General features: G+C 35.4%; 1 protein-coding gene across 1 annotated transcript in view; it reads left to right on the top strand.

Annotated features, from left to right (window-relative positions):
• EYS (eyes shut homolog) overlaps nt 1-16,341 on the top strand; it is an 810,501-nt gene that overhangs the window by 80,806 nt on the left and 713,354 nt on the right. Inside the window, exons 7-9 of the mRNA XM_075046421.1 lie at nt 4,930-5,034; nt 5,304-5,443; nt 10,611-10,777. Coding sequence (XP_074902522.1) covers nt 4,930-5,034; nt 5,304-5,443; nt 10,611-10,777 — 412 coding nt within the window. The remainder of the gene's footprint in view (nt 1-4,929; nt 5,035-5,303; nt 5,444-10,610; nt 10,778-16,341) is intronic.

The raw sequence follows: 16,341 nt of genomic DNA, 5'->3' as shown, positions 1-16,341 counted from the left end.
ACATCGCATGCGGTGTTTCCACTTCTCAAGGCCTCTGTTATCGTACCAGCCCTGTATTTCTTTACAGCATTGCATTAGAGTTGTAAATCTCACTATACATACAATAACCACTTGTTACTACTATCTATATAAAACTATAGTTGTACTGTACCAAGATAAACAAAAGTAAAGCAAACTAGAAGGAAAAAAATGCTGTCACATTTAAGCCAAGTAAAAGATCACTGCAGGAAAGACAGACCAAGCCTGATGATCTTCAGTCCTAAGGCCCTGCAAATTCCGTGCAAAGCTTGTGGCCTCTTGCTAGCAGTGGCAGTACTGTAGTGCGGGGCTACGCGCTAAAACCCCTCATGGTTCCTCTCAGAATTTGTATTGCGTTTGCCACCTTTCATCCTTCTGGTCCCAAAGTCAATTTCAGTGATTGCTCACATGCCACTGACAGTACTTCAGCAATGTCATGTTTTAGTCCCTTTAGAATTCTTAGGTGAATATCATCTGGATTTGGTTATTTGTTATTATTATTTAAATGCACTGGTAAGTTTATAATCAGACGTAAGTATGCTAGTTTATCTGTTTCTTAGCTGGCTGGTACGAAGCCCAGAACTATGTAGTTGCTTTAGTGCATCATGGATACCAAGCTAACAAACACAGATGAGAAGCAAGGTATATTCTTTCATTTTTAGTACGCTCATGTAGTTAAATGTCTCATCCCGTAGTACACAGAAAGTGGAAGTGGGGATAAGCTGCTTGAGAGGAATATAGAGACATTACCTGGGTGTGCATAGATGGAGTTAGAAAAGCTAAAGCTCAGCTGGAGAAGAAACTGGCAAGAATCAGGGAGGACAAGAAAGTTTTCTCTAAGTGTATTGGTAGCAAAAGAAAAGACAAGGAGAATAAGGGCCATCTGCTCGGTGGGGCAGTGGGGACAATGCAAAGTAAACTCCTTTTTATGCCTCAGTTTCCACAGCTGCGTGCTTAGGTGCCCTCCAGTTCCTTGAGCCTGGTAGCAGACAAAATCTGGGAATGTAGCACTACCCACAGTAGGGGAAGATACTGTTAGGAGCACATAAGTACATCGGACATGTCCATGGGGCCAGAAAAGACATACCAAAGGGTGCTGAGGAACCTGGCCAATGCCATTGTGAGGTCACTATCTCTTTGAAAAGTCATGGTAAGCTGGTGAGGTCCTTGACTGGAAAAACTTAAATGCCAACCCCATCTTCAAGAACTGAAGTGTATTGACTTCCCAGATTCTCCACCTGGGATGGGGCAGTCCTGGTTACACGTACAAACTGGGGGATGACAGGCTGGAGAAGCAGCTCCGCAGAAAGAGATCTGGGGGTCTGGGTCGATGGCAAGTTGAAGCTGAGCCGACAGTGTGCCCCGGCAGCCAGAAGGGCCGACCGTGTCCTGGGGTGCATCCAGCACAGCATCGCTGGCTGGTCGAGGGAGGGGACTGTCCCACGCTACGCTGCACTGGTGCGGCCCCACCTCGAGTACTGTGTGCAGTTTGGGGTGACTCGATATAAGAGGGAGATCAAACTATTAGAGTGTGTCCAGAGGACAGCAAAAAAGGTGGTGAAATGGAATGAAGCTGCGTCAGGGGAAGTTCAGACTGGACATCAGGAAAAGGTTCTTCACTGAGCAGGTGGTCAGTCGCTAGAACGAGTTCCGCAGGGAAGCGGTCATGGCACCAAGGCTGTCGGAGTTCAAGGAGTGTAGACGATGCTTTTAGTCGTATGGTTTAGTTGTAGGTGGTCCAGCAAGGAGCAGGGAGTTGGACTGGATGATCCTTATGGGTCCCTTTCAACTTGAGATATTCACAGAATCACAGACTCACAGTATCACGGAATGATTGAGGTTGGGAAGGGACCTCTGGAGGTCATCTTGTCCAACTCCCTTACTGAAGCAGAGTCCCCTAGAGCCGGTTGCCCAGGACCATGTCCAGATGGCTTTTGAGTGTCTCCAAGGATGGAGACTCCACCACCTCTCTGGGCAACCTGTGCCAGTGCTTGGTGACCCTTGCAGTAAAAAAATGTTTCCTGATGTTCATGCATAACCTCAGTTTGTGCCCATTTGTGGTCACATTTTATTTCACTGTTTTCTTGGTCATAGAATTTGTAATTAAACAATTTAACTTGTAAGAACAAACGCTTAGGTAAAAAATGTGTAAGGTCATTTTTAAAAATAAACAGTACAACAGTAAACTCTTTAATCAAATTATTTTCCCTCCCTCTTATATTGTATAATTTCTTTATTTTTTCCTTTGTACTTTGTACCTGCTGAACTTATTCCTGATAGAAGAATAACATGCTTAATTGCGCACAAAAAATCTTGTTTGAGTTTTCTAAGTATTGCATTTCTCAATTATTCAGCCCTCACTCACTATGAAGTGATAATTAGGCATTAAAAGCTAAGTGGATTACTGTGGAGATCTCTCCTGACATCCATTTAACACTTAATCAGATCTTAATACCATAAATTATGCATTTCTCAGCAGTATTCAGATTCTAATAAATTTTATAACAGTTTGCATTTACTAGGTTTTCTTGACCTCATTGTGGCAGGGAAAAATTGTAAAGTTCACTTAAAGGATACAGCCATTATAAGTATTTCAGATTTATAGCAAAATAATTCTTTAAGCATGTTTGATTGTACTAATATTTATTCATAAGGGTTTCTTGGACAAGACAATTCCACCCTCATGAATAAATATGAAAAAAATGGATCCAAAATACATACTGAGTTGAAGTTTATTCCCAGCTTTTTTTTCCCAGTTTTGCCTTCCAGACCTCATTAAGAAAAAAATTTTAAACCCCCCACATTTCCTAGGAGACAGCAACTTCCTCAATACATTTGGCTGATTTTGCAATTAAAGTATCTATTTATTTTTTAGCATGTCTTTTTGCCAACCAATATTACACAAAGTTACATTTTATAACTCTTGTTCTGGCTCATAACATGACTTTCTAAAAGTATTAATCATTATGGTATCTCCCCAGAGGTACAGATACATATAGTTACCTTTAGTGTCAATACAAAGTTAGCAAATGAGAGTCTTGTAAATGTAAGGTCAAGTTGTCCATAGTTGCACACATAACATTACATATTATATTATAATAATAAATATCAAGCAGTATCTAATTTCCTATTTTCTCTATTATTTACATTTACTGGTAATAATATACTTTAAAAATATTTCTGACTCAGTAAGCTGTATAACTTACAATAAAATATACTCTTGGCTGTTGAAAAATTGATAAAAGTTAACACTGGGCTATTTTTGGCTGAGGAGCAAAGGGACAAAACAAACATTAGAAGTCTGCATAGCATGCTGGTCAACCTCTCTCTAAATCCATGAGATTGTACGTGTGTTTCAGCACCTGTTGGCCCCAGGTAGAGATTTCTGGCCAGCAAATCACAGCATTGAGGCCTTAATAAGTATATTCCTGTTTACATTACAGTCCATATAAAGCAGTCTTTAGGTCTTAGCTTGACCCTCCACTACAGCATATTAAAAGATACAGTGTATGTTTCTCAAAGCTGAAGTGATTTATATTAGGAATAGACTAAAGTGAATGAAACTGGCAGAAATGCTTTACTGAAACAGAGACATAGTCATTTCCTTACCAAATTTTATACTGTTAGTTTGTGTACTCCTGACGTCTCTGGCCTCAGGTCAGAAGGAGAGCTGATTAAAAATTTAAAAACAATTTCATTATTTGAAGTAAAATTATTTCCTTTTTTTTGCCATAAGAAGAATTTCAAATAGAATACTAGCTTTTGACACACCATTTTACAGAACATATTGTCTGATTAAAGAAATTATCCCAATTTTTTGTACATCTCTCCGAAATATTTTTCTCCTGTACAGCTCGTTTTTTCTGCTTAAGCTACTGAGTGAAGTAACACTGATTACAAACAAGTTGGTCATAAAAACATCAGTAATCTATGCTTATTTTCTTTTCTGCAGTTTTCCTCTTTGAAACTTTTCAAACCTCCTCCATCTTCTTCTAGTTTTCTCAACAGTAAAGATTGTCTCACTTTTCATTTCTCTCTTTATCCTTTCTAAAATAAAAAAAAAAAATGCTGAACTCCTGCTGTAGAAATAGTAAATTATAAATAAAAAAAATGGAAAAAGGGACTAGCACACCAACAACAAGAAAAAAACCTCAAGAACCTTTACACAGAATTCATTATATTGTTTTCAGTATCAAAAAGAATAAGGCAAAAACCTTAATGTGTTTTCTTTTTTGTCAAATCTATTGCTTTTCCAAGACTAATGGTAAAGCTGACGGTCTTCCTTATTGACTCTTATCACATTGCTAGAGATATATTTCTCTTCAGTACGTGTTTTATAACTGTCCAGTTACAAGTGCAGTTATTTCTTCTTGCTGAGCTAAAAAAAAGTCTTCAGCTAACGAAGCAAGTAATTTTTCGGTGGAATGACACTAGAGGTTCAATCAGACAAATGAGGACTAGCTTTTTCCTAGCTAAAATGGAGCCCAGAAATGACGTAATGAAATACATAAATAATAGAATCAAAAGTCTTGAGTAGAGATCAGGGTTGACTCATGCAGCCGTAAAAAGTAGAAGAAAATGCAAAGGTATCACCTCCATTTCAGATAATTATTTCCAGTGAAAATCCTTCCTCTTCAGCTCTGTATCCCCATTTAGATCCCATCTAAAATTGTTTTTTAATGCTGAAAGGGTTTGTTTTGACCTTTTTTTTAAGACCCTGAGGTTTTTTTATATAAAGGGAGAGAAAGGAGTCTGGAAACTTACACAAGGTATTTAAATTCTAACCAATATTCCAGAAAGATTATTTAAAGCAATAGTTATTTTACCATTATTACTAAAATGGTTCATAGGGGGGGGTTAAGAACATGATATTAATTCTTAACCTTTTTAGGATTTTTTTTTCAATCCTAGGAGAATTCTGCGAGGTGCAAATTGGTAACTGTGGTTCCAATTCGTGTGAAAATGGAGGAACGTGTGTTGACTATGAAGATCACTTTAAGTGCACTTGCCCTATAGGTGAGTCATCGGAAATTTATTGTATTTTCTAAACAGAACAAAGAACGTGTCATCCAAGTATTAAGTTTAAGAAATAGCAACATAAAAATAGCAATACATCTCAATGTATACAATGAATATTTTTATGAAGAATCCCACTTTTTCACTTTGTTTAGGAAATAAAACTGCCAAATTACTCTAGTAGAGTGGTGTTAACTGCTAACACCCTGAACAGACATAATGTCAATATTGTGAATGAACTGTGATTAAACATTCTTTTTGTGGTGCAGGTTTTGAAGGTGAAAGATGCGAACTGGATATTGACGCCTGCCTATTCTACAATATAAGCTGTGCCCCAGGAGCACTGTGTATGGATAAATCTCATGGATTTAATTACACATGTTTATCACCATGTATTGGAAGTACAGAGGTAGGATAAAGTGATATATTCCCCCCCAGTGTTTCTGGGAAATCAAACAGGTTATTCTAAGAGCAGTGAGCTGTCGAAGCCTCATTTACTATGGGTTTCCTAAACAAAGTACTCCTTATTGACGTATCCTCATGCTAACCTTCCTCTTTCTTGTGTAACACGCACATCCAGAAGTGCATGATGCGACTAGTCTGGCCATTGTCTGACAAACCTGTAACATCTGAGCTCTGCCCTTCTTGTTCTTTATACGTTTACTCACCCATGTCTCTCTCTGTCCCCTACTTGCTGCTGCTATGTTGTGAAACTTGTAGAAACTTAAGGCGAAATTTCCTTGAAATGTTTGATGTGTGTAAAAGATACTAGAGAGAAGGGTGATGGTATGTCAATGCACAGAAGGAATGACAAAAGCTTCATTTCCATTAAAAACAAAAATAAAAACCATTATCAACAACAAAAAAAGCTAAAGGAAGACTAACTAGGCTGCAATGAGAGCTGAAAATGCAGCTAGAAAAAAAATCAATCTTGCAAGTTACTCTTAAATGCTCACAGAATATAGTAATGAATTTGATTTTTGTACATTCAAAGTATTCTAGAAAACTTTAAGTTAGATACAGGCAATTCTTAGGCCAAAATAGCATCCATTGTGTACCCAGATGTCTTTAAGAAATGCATTTGCTGTATCCTTCTCACTTCCTTTTAGTGATCTTTTCAGTTAAATTATTGGTTTGGGTAGGATTCATTCACACCAGGGTGGACTACCTAACTTGAGTTACTGAGATTTCAATACAGGATAAAGTAAAATACTGTTGCGCTTTTTTATGATGATAGATATTTTAAAAGCTATGTACACAATGCTCTATAGCCCTTTCAAACAGCTACTCAAACACGATAAGCAGTGTTTCAAAGGCTTAATCTATTCTTTTATTGAAATATATTCACCATAAAAATATACTATGCAGAGCAGGCAATGTGTTTACGAAGAAGCAATCAACATTTATGTCACCTTGAAGTCCATGGGTACACACTCACCAATGAATATGAAATGTAACACTGACATACTCACTGGCTCAAAGTTTTACATTTAAATTGTTCAGCATCTGGTAAATTTTAACATTTTTATGATTTAAAGTGTCATACTGAGTGCAAATTTATTGTACATGGCATAACACCATAATGATGCAATAATCATTATGGCTAGTTAAGGATGGAAAGTGATGGTGTGCCAAGGATGCTGATGGGAGCTACTAAAACATTTTACTGTAATATTTGCTTAAAAGCCCTCAGACATATTTAATTTATTCATACAAACATTTCATAGACCATCATAAATGTCATGTGAGAAAAAAATTTAATAATATATATATGTATCTATATACACTCACTGTATAAGACATTTAATTTGGGCATAATGTGAATAATTAGTAGATTTTCTAATGGGAAAGGGAATAGAAACTAAAATAAAGGAGTGATATATTTGGGGTTTACTTGTTTTCTTAGCCTACAGATCATTAAATAATATCACTTGCTTATTGGAAAAAATAAGGTCTTATTCAAACAAATGAATATTTGAGTACTTTTTGAAGTAGTATAAGTAATAATTTGAAATTAAAGGTTTATATTATTCAGTAAATTATATAATTCAGCATTTAATTCTTTATTTATTCTTTATGGCTGGAAAGTAAGTATGTATTTTTGCATTCTTTCATTTCTATTCCATTTCCAATGGTACCTTAGTTATGCTGAACTGCTTTACATCTGTGTATGCAGCACAATAGACTGAAAAGAATGCTAATATTTTAAATAATTTCTTAATAAACAAAAAGTAAATTTAAGTCATTGGGGCACTTCTATCTCTATATAAATGTATAATTAAACTAATGTGGTGTTGGTTTTGTTTTTTTTCTTTCCTAGCACACCACTTTAAACATTAAGGTTGTTTTTAATATTATTTATAATTTATTTGAAAATAAATATAAAAAAAGAAATGTGAATGCATTAAAACAGGGAATATCTTCCTTTAAATTTCTGACTTGCACACAGTTCCATTCAGTATTTTCCTTCTGAATGGTGGACTAGATTACACATGATAAAACTGAATCTGACACCACCTTGGAGAAATGATCTGGAAAAGTAGGATGGAATATAGTGCATACATTTGCAAAGGACAAGTGACATCTGTGAACTTCAGGAGTGTTATTTGAAATTAATCTCCCAAATAAGAATTTCAGTGACTCTTCAATTACTGGTGGTAGCAGGCATCGCAGGTAGGCTTTTAGATGCTGAGCAATATAGCCATCTGTAGAAATATATTTTCTATACGGTTCTCTACAAAGTTTTCTTCTTAGAAACTGCTTTAACAATACTACTCTTACAGAATGGAAAAATAACGCTTAATTGTCAGGAGCCAGAGTAGCAAAATTCAATAAAAGGAAACAGAGTGGAACTGAGTCTGCATGAATTAGGAGAACTAACTCATATTCTGGAGACCAACAAAGGCAACAGGTTCTGCTTATAGGCAATCTAAGGATTTTAAGCATTTGCCCCACAAGGAATAATTCAATAGCATATATAATGTAGGTAAAAGTTAAATGTACAAGCAGTTCAACTGAGTGGAGTGCTTCTTCCATATTCATCATACTTTTCCATTTTTTATTTTCATAATTTCTTCGGGACTTTTCAGCAAATATTTCTTGAAATTCTGATATTTTTGTTTTGAGGAGGGGTTGTTTTTTTCATTTAAGAAAATTTGTTTATATATGTACTTACTTAATGTATCACTAGTCCAGGAAAAAGCATAGGGAAGATTAACTAAAATTACACTTTTGGAAAATTTTGAATATCCAGGTACAATTCATTTTGCAGTAATAAAGCCTGAAGATTGTAGTAAAATGATATGCCTGGGAAAATAGATATATATGTGTGTGTGTCTATATATATGTATACATACATGTAAAAAGTACAGTTTCATTCAAACTACAGAGAATTCCAGGAAAAGTAGGATGAAAAAAGCATTAGGAAATAATGATTGCACTGAGCTATATCCTTCTAGCTGAGAGCCTTATCTTGAGCAATGGACAACAGATGACACGTAGAGAAGAGAAGGCCATACAGTAGGGTTACTTCCCTCAATAGCTGCCAAGTGAAGAAAGGAGAAGAATAAAATGTAATCATCTAGGGACTAATTATCTTTCCTTGCTGTAAAAACATTGCCTGGTTGGTATTAGAAGGAAATGATTCTTACATTTTTATCAAGACTACATAATATGGCAGATTTGTTTTAAAGTACTTGCTGTAGAAAGAAGTGTGAAGATCAGACTGACCAGAAGAGTCCTCGTTTATAGTCTGTTAAATGATGAGCTTTGTGTTTAATCTTAACTCTGAGGAAGATTTACTTTGGGAAAAAGAAAAAGCTGATTCATGGGAGGATGCTACTCTTTCCAAAAGTCTGTTTGTTTATTTATTTTCATTTAAAAGTATTTCTTGTATAAAAGAAGTAACAAACAAATCTTTGCAGTAACTTGAGAAAACCACAATGCAGATTTGAAGTTTAGAAAACCACAAGGTAGAAGTATTCAGTTTGACTTTAGTAATAGATTAATAAATGTATTTAGCCTTAATTTCTTATAAAATCATTAATTATTCTAACTCAGAGTTTTAAATGTTTAAACTGATAGGGAATTAATGTTACAGCAGAGATAAAAATCTATGTGATTGATAGAGAAAAATACTACCTAGATTTATGCTAAAAATATCTTCCATAGCGTTAATTTTAATTTAAAGTTGCTTTAGATTGTGCTAACATCTTAAAGGGTGACACCTTTCTTCACAGTATAAAGTATCTAAACAGCATAAGAATATAGTGAATATAATATTGTGGCAATATTGAAATATAACTTTTGTCTTAATTGTCTAAGTTTTTTCTAGATGGTTTTCTTGAGTATAAGCTTCTTTCACCTATTTGAGCTCTAAGAAAATAGTAAGCCTCAGGACAAAATCCTGCAGAAATCTTTAAATAAAAAAGTAAGACGACACATAAAAATCAAAAAAGGTAATATTTCCAAAACTATACATGTAGGAGTTTTCTTTGCATTTATGTTGAGCAGTGCTTTTCTTCAAGAAGTTATCCTATTGAAAAAGGATCCCAAGTTAAGTCTAAAATTCAGTACTGAGATTATAGCAAAAAATCTCTTAATTTTAAGGTCAATTTAAAACTTAATCAAAGACAAATGAATATTAGACGATTTCTGCCAAGAACTGTTATTATTACAAATCTTAATGACATTATAAAGAGATTCAGACTCAATCAAACTGAAGTACTAGTGCATTAGCTCATCTTCTAGACACCATTTTCTTTAGAAACCAATTGATTAGAAGGAGGGATCTTAATTGCTTTGAAATGAAACTGTACTTACTGGTTTTTACACTGGCAAAATTTTCATCAAAATTAAATGGGATCCTAAAAGTAAAATGAAAAAAGGAGCATTCATTCCAACCTAGAACTTTCTGTAATTTTTGAATACAGGAAATACTATTTTAGTAAGTAATATTAGCAAATAAAGGCTAAAAAAAATAAAAATAAAAAATAATGCTGTTCCAGTGTAGGATTATTAATTTCTCAGTATCTGCAGGTTGAAAAGAAAGAAGGTTCTGGTCTTCCCAGACCATAGTTGTTTTATATATATATTTATATATATACATAACATAACATTTTATATACATTTAAAAGATTCAAGGATAGGTTGTGAATCGGAATTATCATTAAAATTAAAAAATCACTCAGTCTTTCTTTCCCTGATAGCCACAAATTCAATTAAATTATACGTAGATTTTAAGCATAGGAACAGTTGTTCCACTCTTTCAATGGAAAAATAACAGGCTGGTTCACTATCATCCCTCCTAATAGAGGCACATTTTAAGGTCAGTTATGAAAATGGCACTGTTAAATTGAATCATAAATGCCTCTTTCCAACTAAACAATGAACTGATATATAGATTTAATGACATTCAGTATTTTAGGTTCTTGAAGATCTGTCGTTTCTAATATTACAACATAAAAACATTAAATAACCATTTTTATTACCAACTGCTTATTCAGTTAAACTCTTCAGGGAAAAAACCCAACACCTAGAGAAAAGCCTCTTTATGTATTTTTACTTCTCGTCTTCAGTTATGTGCAAGTGGAGGTAGCTGCTTCTATGATGAAGAAAACCAGAGATCTCACTGTGTCTGTGCTCTTGGATGGACAGGACAAACATGCCTGGAGAATATTAACGACTGTGAGGTAAACCAGTGCCAACATGGAGCCACATGTGAAGATGGAATTAATAAATACAGGTACTAACATGATGCTTTCCATACAAGCCTTCATAAAGAAGTTTATGCCGTATGAAGATATTTTTCCTTTCAACAAGAATTACAAAGGGAGTTGCTATTGCAGTAATATTTTTCTCAGATTCTAAAATGCCATGGATACTAACTTTTGATAAGCATGTGCATTTAATAGGGCTGTGTAGTGTGAAGTATTGCACAGGAAGGCCTCACAAATATTCCTCTTTGGTGGACAAAGAAGTTAAACCAACTATGCAAAGTCTCAGATAAACAAATCGTCTATTTTAGTAAATGGTAAAAACTTTATGAGCCTGGAGTGTGACATGGAGTGACTTTTCTTATTAAAACTTGAATTATAATTTTGAAGTGAATAGTTGAAATGCTGAGTTATTTGTGGCTTTTTTTTTTTTTTTTTAGATATTGGCAAAACTGGCAAGTATGTGCATTCCTTAGTGAGCTGTAACATGCTGTAGATATTTGAAAATGAGACTATAAAAGTATGGGGAAAAATAAATGGAAAAGGATTTCTTCAATAAGCAGAGTTCAGCTGTTCTTATCAGACTTGAATTATTTATTTTTCCTCTGCAAAAAACAGAATAACTAAAATCTCTCCATAATGTCTATAAATGTATTTTGAAAGGCTTTAATTTTATGCTGTGTCCTGTACTTAGAAGCACTGTGATTAATATGCTTTAGTTTTTGTATTCAGAAAAGGTTGCAATAGTGGACAAAATTAAAATAAAAGTAATTAAAATTTCTTCCACTTCACCTCTGTTTTTATAGGATCTTCTGTAATAGTAGCTGAAATCCCCAGATAAGCACACAAATACAGATAAGTACATGATTCTCAATAGACCCGAGTTAAAAGGAATTTTTGCCACAGTCCTTACAAAGTATACATCCTTCCTTCCCGCCAGCCCACAATCAACTCCTATATCAAATTACGAGACCATACTTTATTTGACTGATAAATCTGTGGTTTTTCTGTCTGTATCAGGAAGAGAATTCTGACAGAAGAACAAAGTCATGTTTACCTTACAAAATCCACTAGTATTTACTGAGAAATGAGTAGGTCTGAAGACTTCTGGTAAAACAAGAACTTTTCAATTTAGCTTGCTAATCCAGACTCAGGCTACAGACAGAAAACACTTAATTCTTAGGTTTTCAATCTTTGAAAGAGAAATCAAGTTGACATATCGGTCTGTTTATTTAAGGAACAAGAAAACATACCATTAAGTTCCCAATCCTAGATGTGCTGTGGACAGCTTTGTTATCAGAGAACCTGACTCGACAGAAACACAAGTGGTTATTTTGCAAAGACAACGTGCAGAGTGTTTACTGTATGATTCTTGCTCTGTTGACAGAGGGTTGTTGCTTTTTAATGGCAGTGAAGCATTTTTTAAGAGATCTGAACTATTCCTTCCTTAAAAATAATGGTATTTCCCAAGAGTTATTTATTGTCAGCACGTGAAACAATTATCATTTCCCCTTTCCAATACACCATTAAAACCAAAAGAATGGGAGTGGAAATGCTGAACGTAACTACTGTAGTTAGCCAACTTTTTTGAAAGACTTTTGCAATTTGCATTTCTATCCTAAAATGGGTATCATTTTTGATAAGGCAGTTATCAAGAGCTGTATTTGATGCAAATTAGTTTCAGGAAGACAGAAGAAAACTGTCTGCAGGATATATGGAGAATTAGATGTGTAAGTGTCACTAACAACCCTACTGAGATCCATTTTTAAAGCTATTACAGTCATTCAAAACATCATTTACCTTCATCTTGTCCACTTACTAAGTAAGCCAAAATGCTATATATTAGGGTTTTTATCTCTAGAAAATTAGTGTTTTATCTAGACTTTTCTCCTAGTTAAGAAATCTTAACTTCTAAACTAATTATTAAACTTTGGTCATAATGTATTGTTCCAGTGGTGGCTTGTTATAGTGATGCTAAGACCAGGAAAGCATGGAAAGTATCCAGCTTAGCTTCAAGAACATCCCCCTCTTTTAAGCTCTCACATTCTGCAGGCTGTCAGGTTTTTCCAGATTGGAAATAAGCACTCAGCTCTATGTAATTTTTCCAACGTTCTGTCTCCTTACTACATCATATTCTGCTTCTCCTCCCATTTTGAAATCACCGCTCCAGACAGTGGTGTCACACGTGTTTATTCAGTATATGCAGAGAATTTCCTTTGAGTTCAGGATGGGAAATTGCTCTGGGTGAAGGAGGGGGACTTTAAAACTGTGAATAGCATAACGCTCAGTAAGGCTATGTAAGAGCAACATAATCACAACAGCAAGTCTTACTCCTTTGGTGTAGTGAGCCTTCTCTTGCAACTAAAGTGGTCTCAATCACACTGACACAAAGCTTCTTATTAATTCAAATGATTTATTGCACTTCCAGCTGAGTCTGTGCTGTTTGAGATATCATAACATAAGTTAATCAGCATGTATTTAAAGTGGTAGCTTCTCCAAAGGGTTACTGCTCCTACCACTGAGTTGATGGTGTAGCTGTCTATATGATGAATCTGGCAGATACCATGCAATAGACCAATTGAATCCACATGCCAAAAGACTCTCTTGACCTTTGGTCACATATACCTGAGAGAAAAAACAGAGAAGATTCATTACCTCAGTAAATAGACAGTGTTGCTACATAAAAAAAAGTATTTGAATTTTCCTTTCAAAAGAACCTGTATTGTTTCATTATGTTCTCTGTAGAAGACAGAGAGAAGAACTGATTTAACATGGCTTAATGAGAAGCATTTAATGAATAATTAAAGTGAAAGAGCTCTTCAAGGAGCTGATCCTCCTGTTTTGAAATCCAAGGGGGGGTTCATTGCTCTGATTTTTTCACCCTTGTAAATTTATTTCTTGGCAGCATTACATTTCAGACACCTAAGTTCCTAACTGAAATAAGTCCTAATAGATATTTTACTGTGGTCTATTTAGTGAAGGGGAGCAACAGAGGGAAAAGACAGAATTTAAAATTCAATGTAGTTTCCATTACCTGTCCTGTTTCTCCAGTCCAGTCTGTTCAGATCAGTTCTACACTTATCATCATAGCCTCAGGAAAGCCCAGCAAGAAGGACTGAGAGCTATTAGATTAAGACACTTGAAGAAGCTGTATTGTAGGATTTACTACTGTTTAAAAGGTCATGATAAACTAATATGTTTTAAAAATGTATTTTAGTCTACAGTTATAGCTCTGAGGTCAGCACTTCATGAGTTTTTATGCAGGAAAACTTCCCATTAAGAAGTTAGATTTGGTGTACAGTAAAGCTTGAATTGCCAGCTCGTTTTTCAGTATTCAGTATATAAATTCCAGCGTGTATAATTTAATCTTGTAAAGCCTTACCTAGTGACACTTTGTTAAATAAAATGCTTTACAATATGATACACTTCTTTGCATGATGGCAGCAAGGTTATGAAAAGTAAACATAATTTAGATAACTTTTGAGTATCACAAAATTTAAAGCTTCTATTACTTTATTCATCCTTGACTTTTTCCATTTTCTGCCAGCTAGATAAATTAAGCTGTTTGATTAAATTATATTTTTATGTCTAATTTCCATTTTCAAGTTTGTTCATCCTATACTACATATGCAATTTGACTGCAGGACCTAGTTGGCAGTGCCGTATAAAGTTAGTACTATGATATACAGAGTTTTCTGTAGCAATAATAGGCTTCTTCCACTAGAGAAAGAGGAAAAATACTTTTCCTCGTTTTGCTACAACTCCAGAAGGTAGGTGAATATATGTCGCAATTTCTTAGGGAATATCTCTGTAATAAGTTATACAACAGCTTTTCTGCAGAGAATACAGATGCTTACAAAAAGCCAAAGTGAAACTAAATAACCTGTTAGTCCATTTATGAATGTGTGTGCAGTTCATATTTCAACTAGAAAACAAAATAATTAATACTGAGTAAATGCAGTTAATCTGCCTGGACTACTATAATAATTAAAAAAACACACAAAGAAAAAAAACAACACCAAAACAAAAAACCCAACCGCATATATTAAAAAACAAAGTAGAGAGATATTGGAAAGTCTTTGCTAATGCCAAGCTTCAGTGCTCCTATGTGCCTTCTGTCCCAACACAGAAAATAGCTGGGTCATCTCCTAGCACAGATCAGCATAACCACATCTTCAGTCCAGCCTTTGGCTTTTTTCAGTCTCTTTAAAGATTCATCCGCCGTACGTGGTTATTTACTCAATGGCACAAGCCATACTACATGTCTTTAGTGCAGGCAGTCTGTGGTGACACTGTGACAGCTGCCCTGCCTGGACTAACAAGTACCTGCTTGCTTACCTGCACGCCTGCTGTTATAGACCTTCGGGGATAAAAAGTTGTATCCTACTGCACGTTGGTGGGAACACACTGCAGCTATGCCAGAACCATCCGCATTTGAGTAACACGTTCCTTCTTAGACTAAATTCCATGCCCCACTTACCTGCATCTCCATTTAACATTTATTTCACAGACATATCAGATTATTTTGCAACGTTAACTATATTTAGGCAGTAGAGTAGCAACGTACAGTCATCCACATGATATGGGGTGGAGCAAAGCAATCCTCAGTGGCGTAACTGTGGCTTGTGTTTGGTATCCACTACTGAAATCCATGTTTGTAGCAAAAGCATTGAGGTGATGGTTTTCCCTCCTAGGATCTGTTACACTGGAAATCTTGCTATGGACAAAAGAGGATATATGTGAAGCTAAGAAATTATTGTTATTCTCACTGATGTTAATACCAAACTTGGTCGTATTTACCTTTTCTTTGGTGCTGTGCTCATCCTTTCAACGTTCACCCCGTTCGCAAGGTTGACGTTTCAGTCTTCCTTAAGAAAGTAGTTGGGGGGTGTCATTAGCATCTCCTGGGCTTTGCTGGGAGGTGTCCCCCCCCCTCCCCAGCGGGGCCACCCCCCGAGCTGAAGCTGGAGCAGGGCAGGCAGGGGTTAAACCAGTGACACCCAGCTCAGGCCATGGCCAGGCTGAGCCCTGAGCTGCCTGGGCAGCGCACGGCCAGGGCATCCCTCTGCTGAGGGCAAAAACCATTATTCCTGAGCTAGAGATTCACTCACAAATAGAAATTCTGGTATCATAGATATCTGTATACAAATTCTTTTTGAATTTAGCATAGAGAAGCATTTCAGCTTTGCAGTAAATGAAAACTGCAAATCAATCCATGATTCAAAGCTTTTGATATCATGTTCAGTGTTTTAGTGTTGCTGAAGTATTAATGCAAGGTCATATTCATTAAAATCTAATGTGGTGATGGTATTTTTTCCTAGTATGAGCGTAAAAGACTTAATAACTTAGAGATCATCGGTCTTGATGTTGTTTCTAAGACAGACAGGAAAAGATATTTGAAGTTCAGCTATGTCAGTGTTATACCACCACAGCGTTTTAACAAAATTGTGTTCAAGACCCATTTCATAGATTGACTTAGAGATGAAATGACAACATCTTTTAAACATCTTGTACCATTTAAAATCATATAAACATGTTAAAGCTACAAATATATGCCGTCAAATGCTGACATCCAAAGCCCACAGAACTGCAC

The sequence above is a fragment of the Buteo buteo genome, chromosome 15, assembly GCF_964188355.1.
Source record: "Buteo buteo chromosome 15, bButBut1.hap1.1, whole genome shotgun sequence".
NCBI lineage: Eukaryota > Metazoa > Chordata > Aves > Accipitriformes > Accipitridae > Buteo > Buteo buteo.
This window is presented reverse-complemented; position numbering and strand designations above follow the sequence as displayed.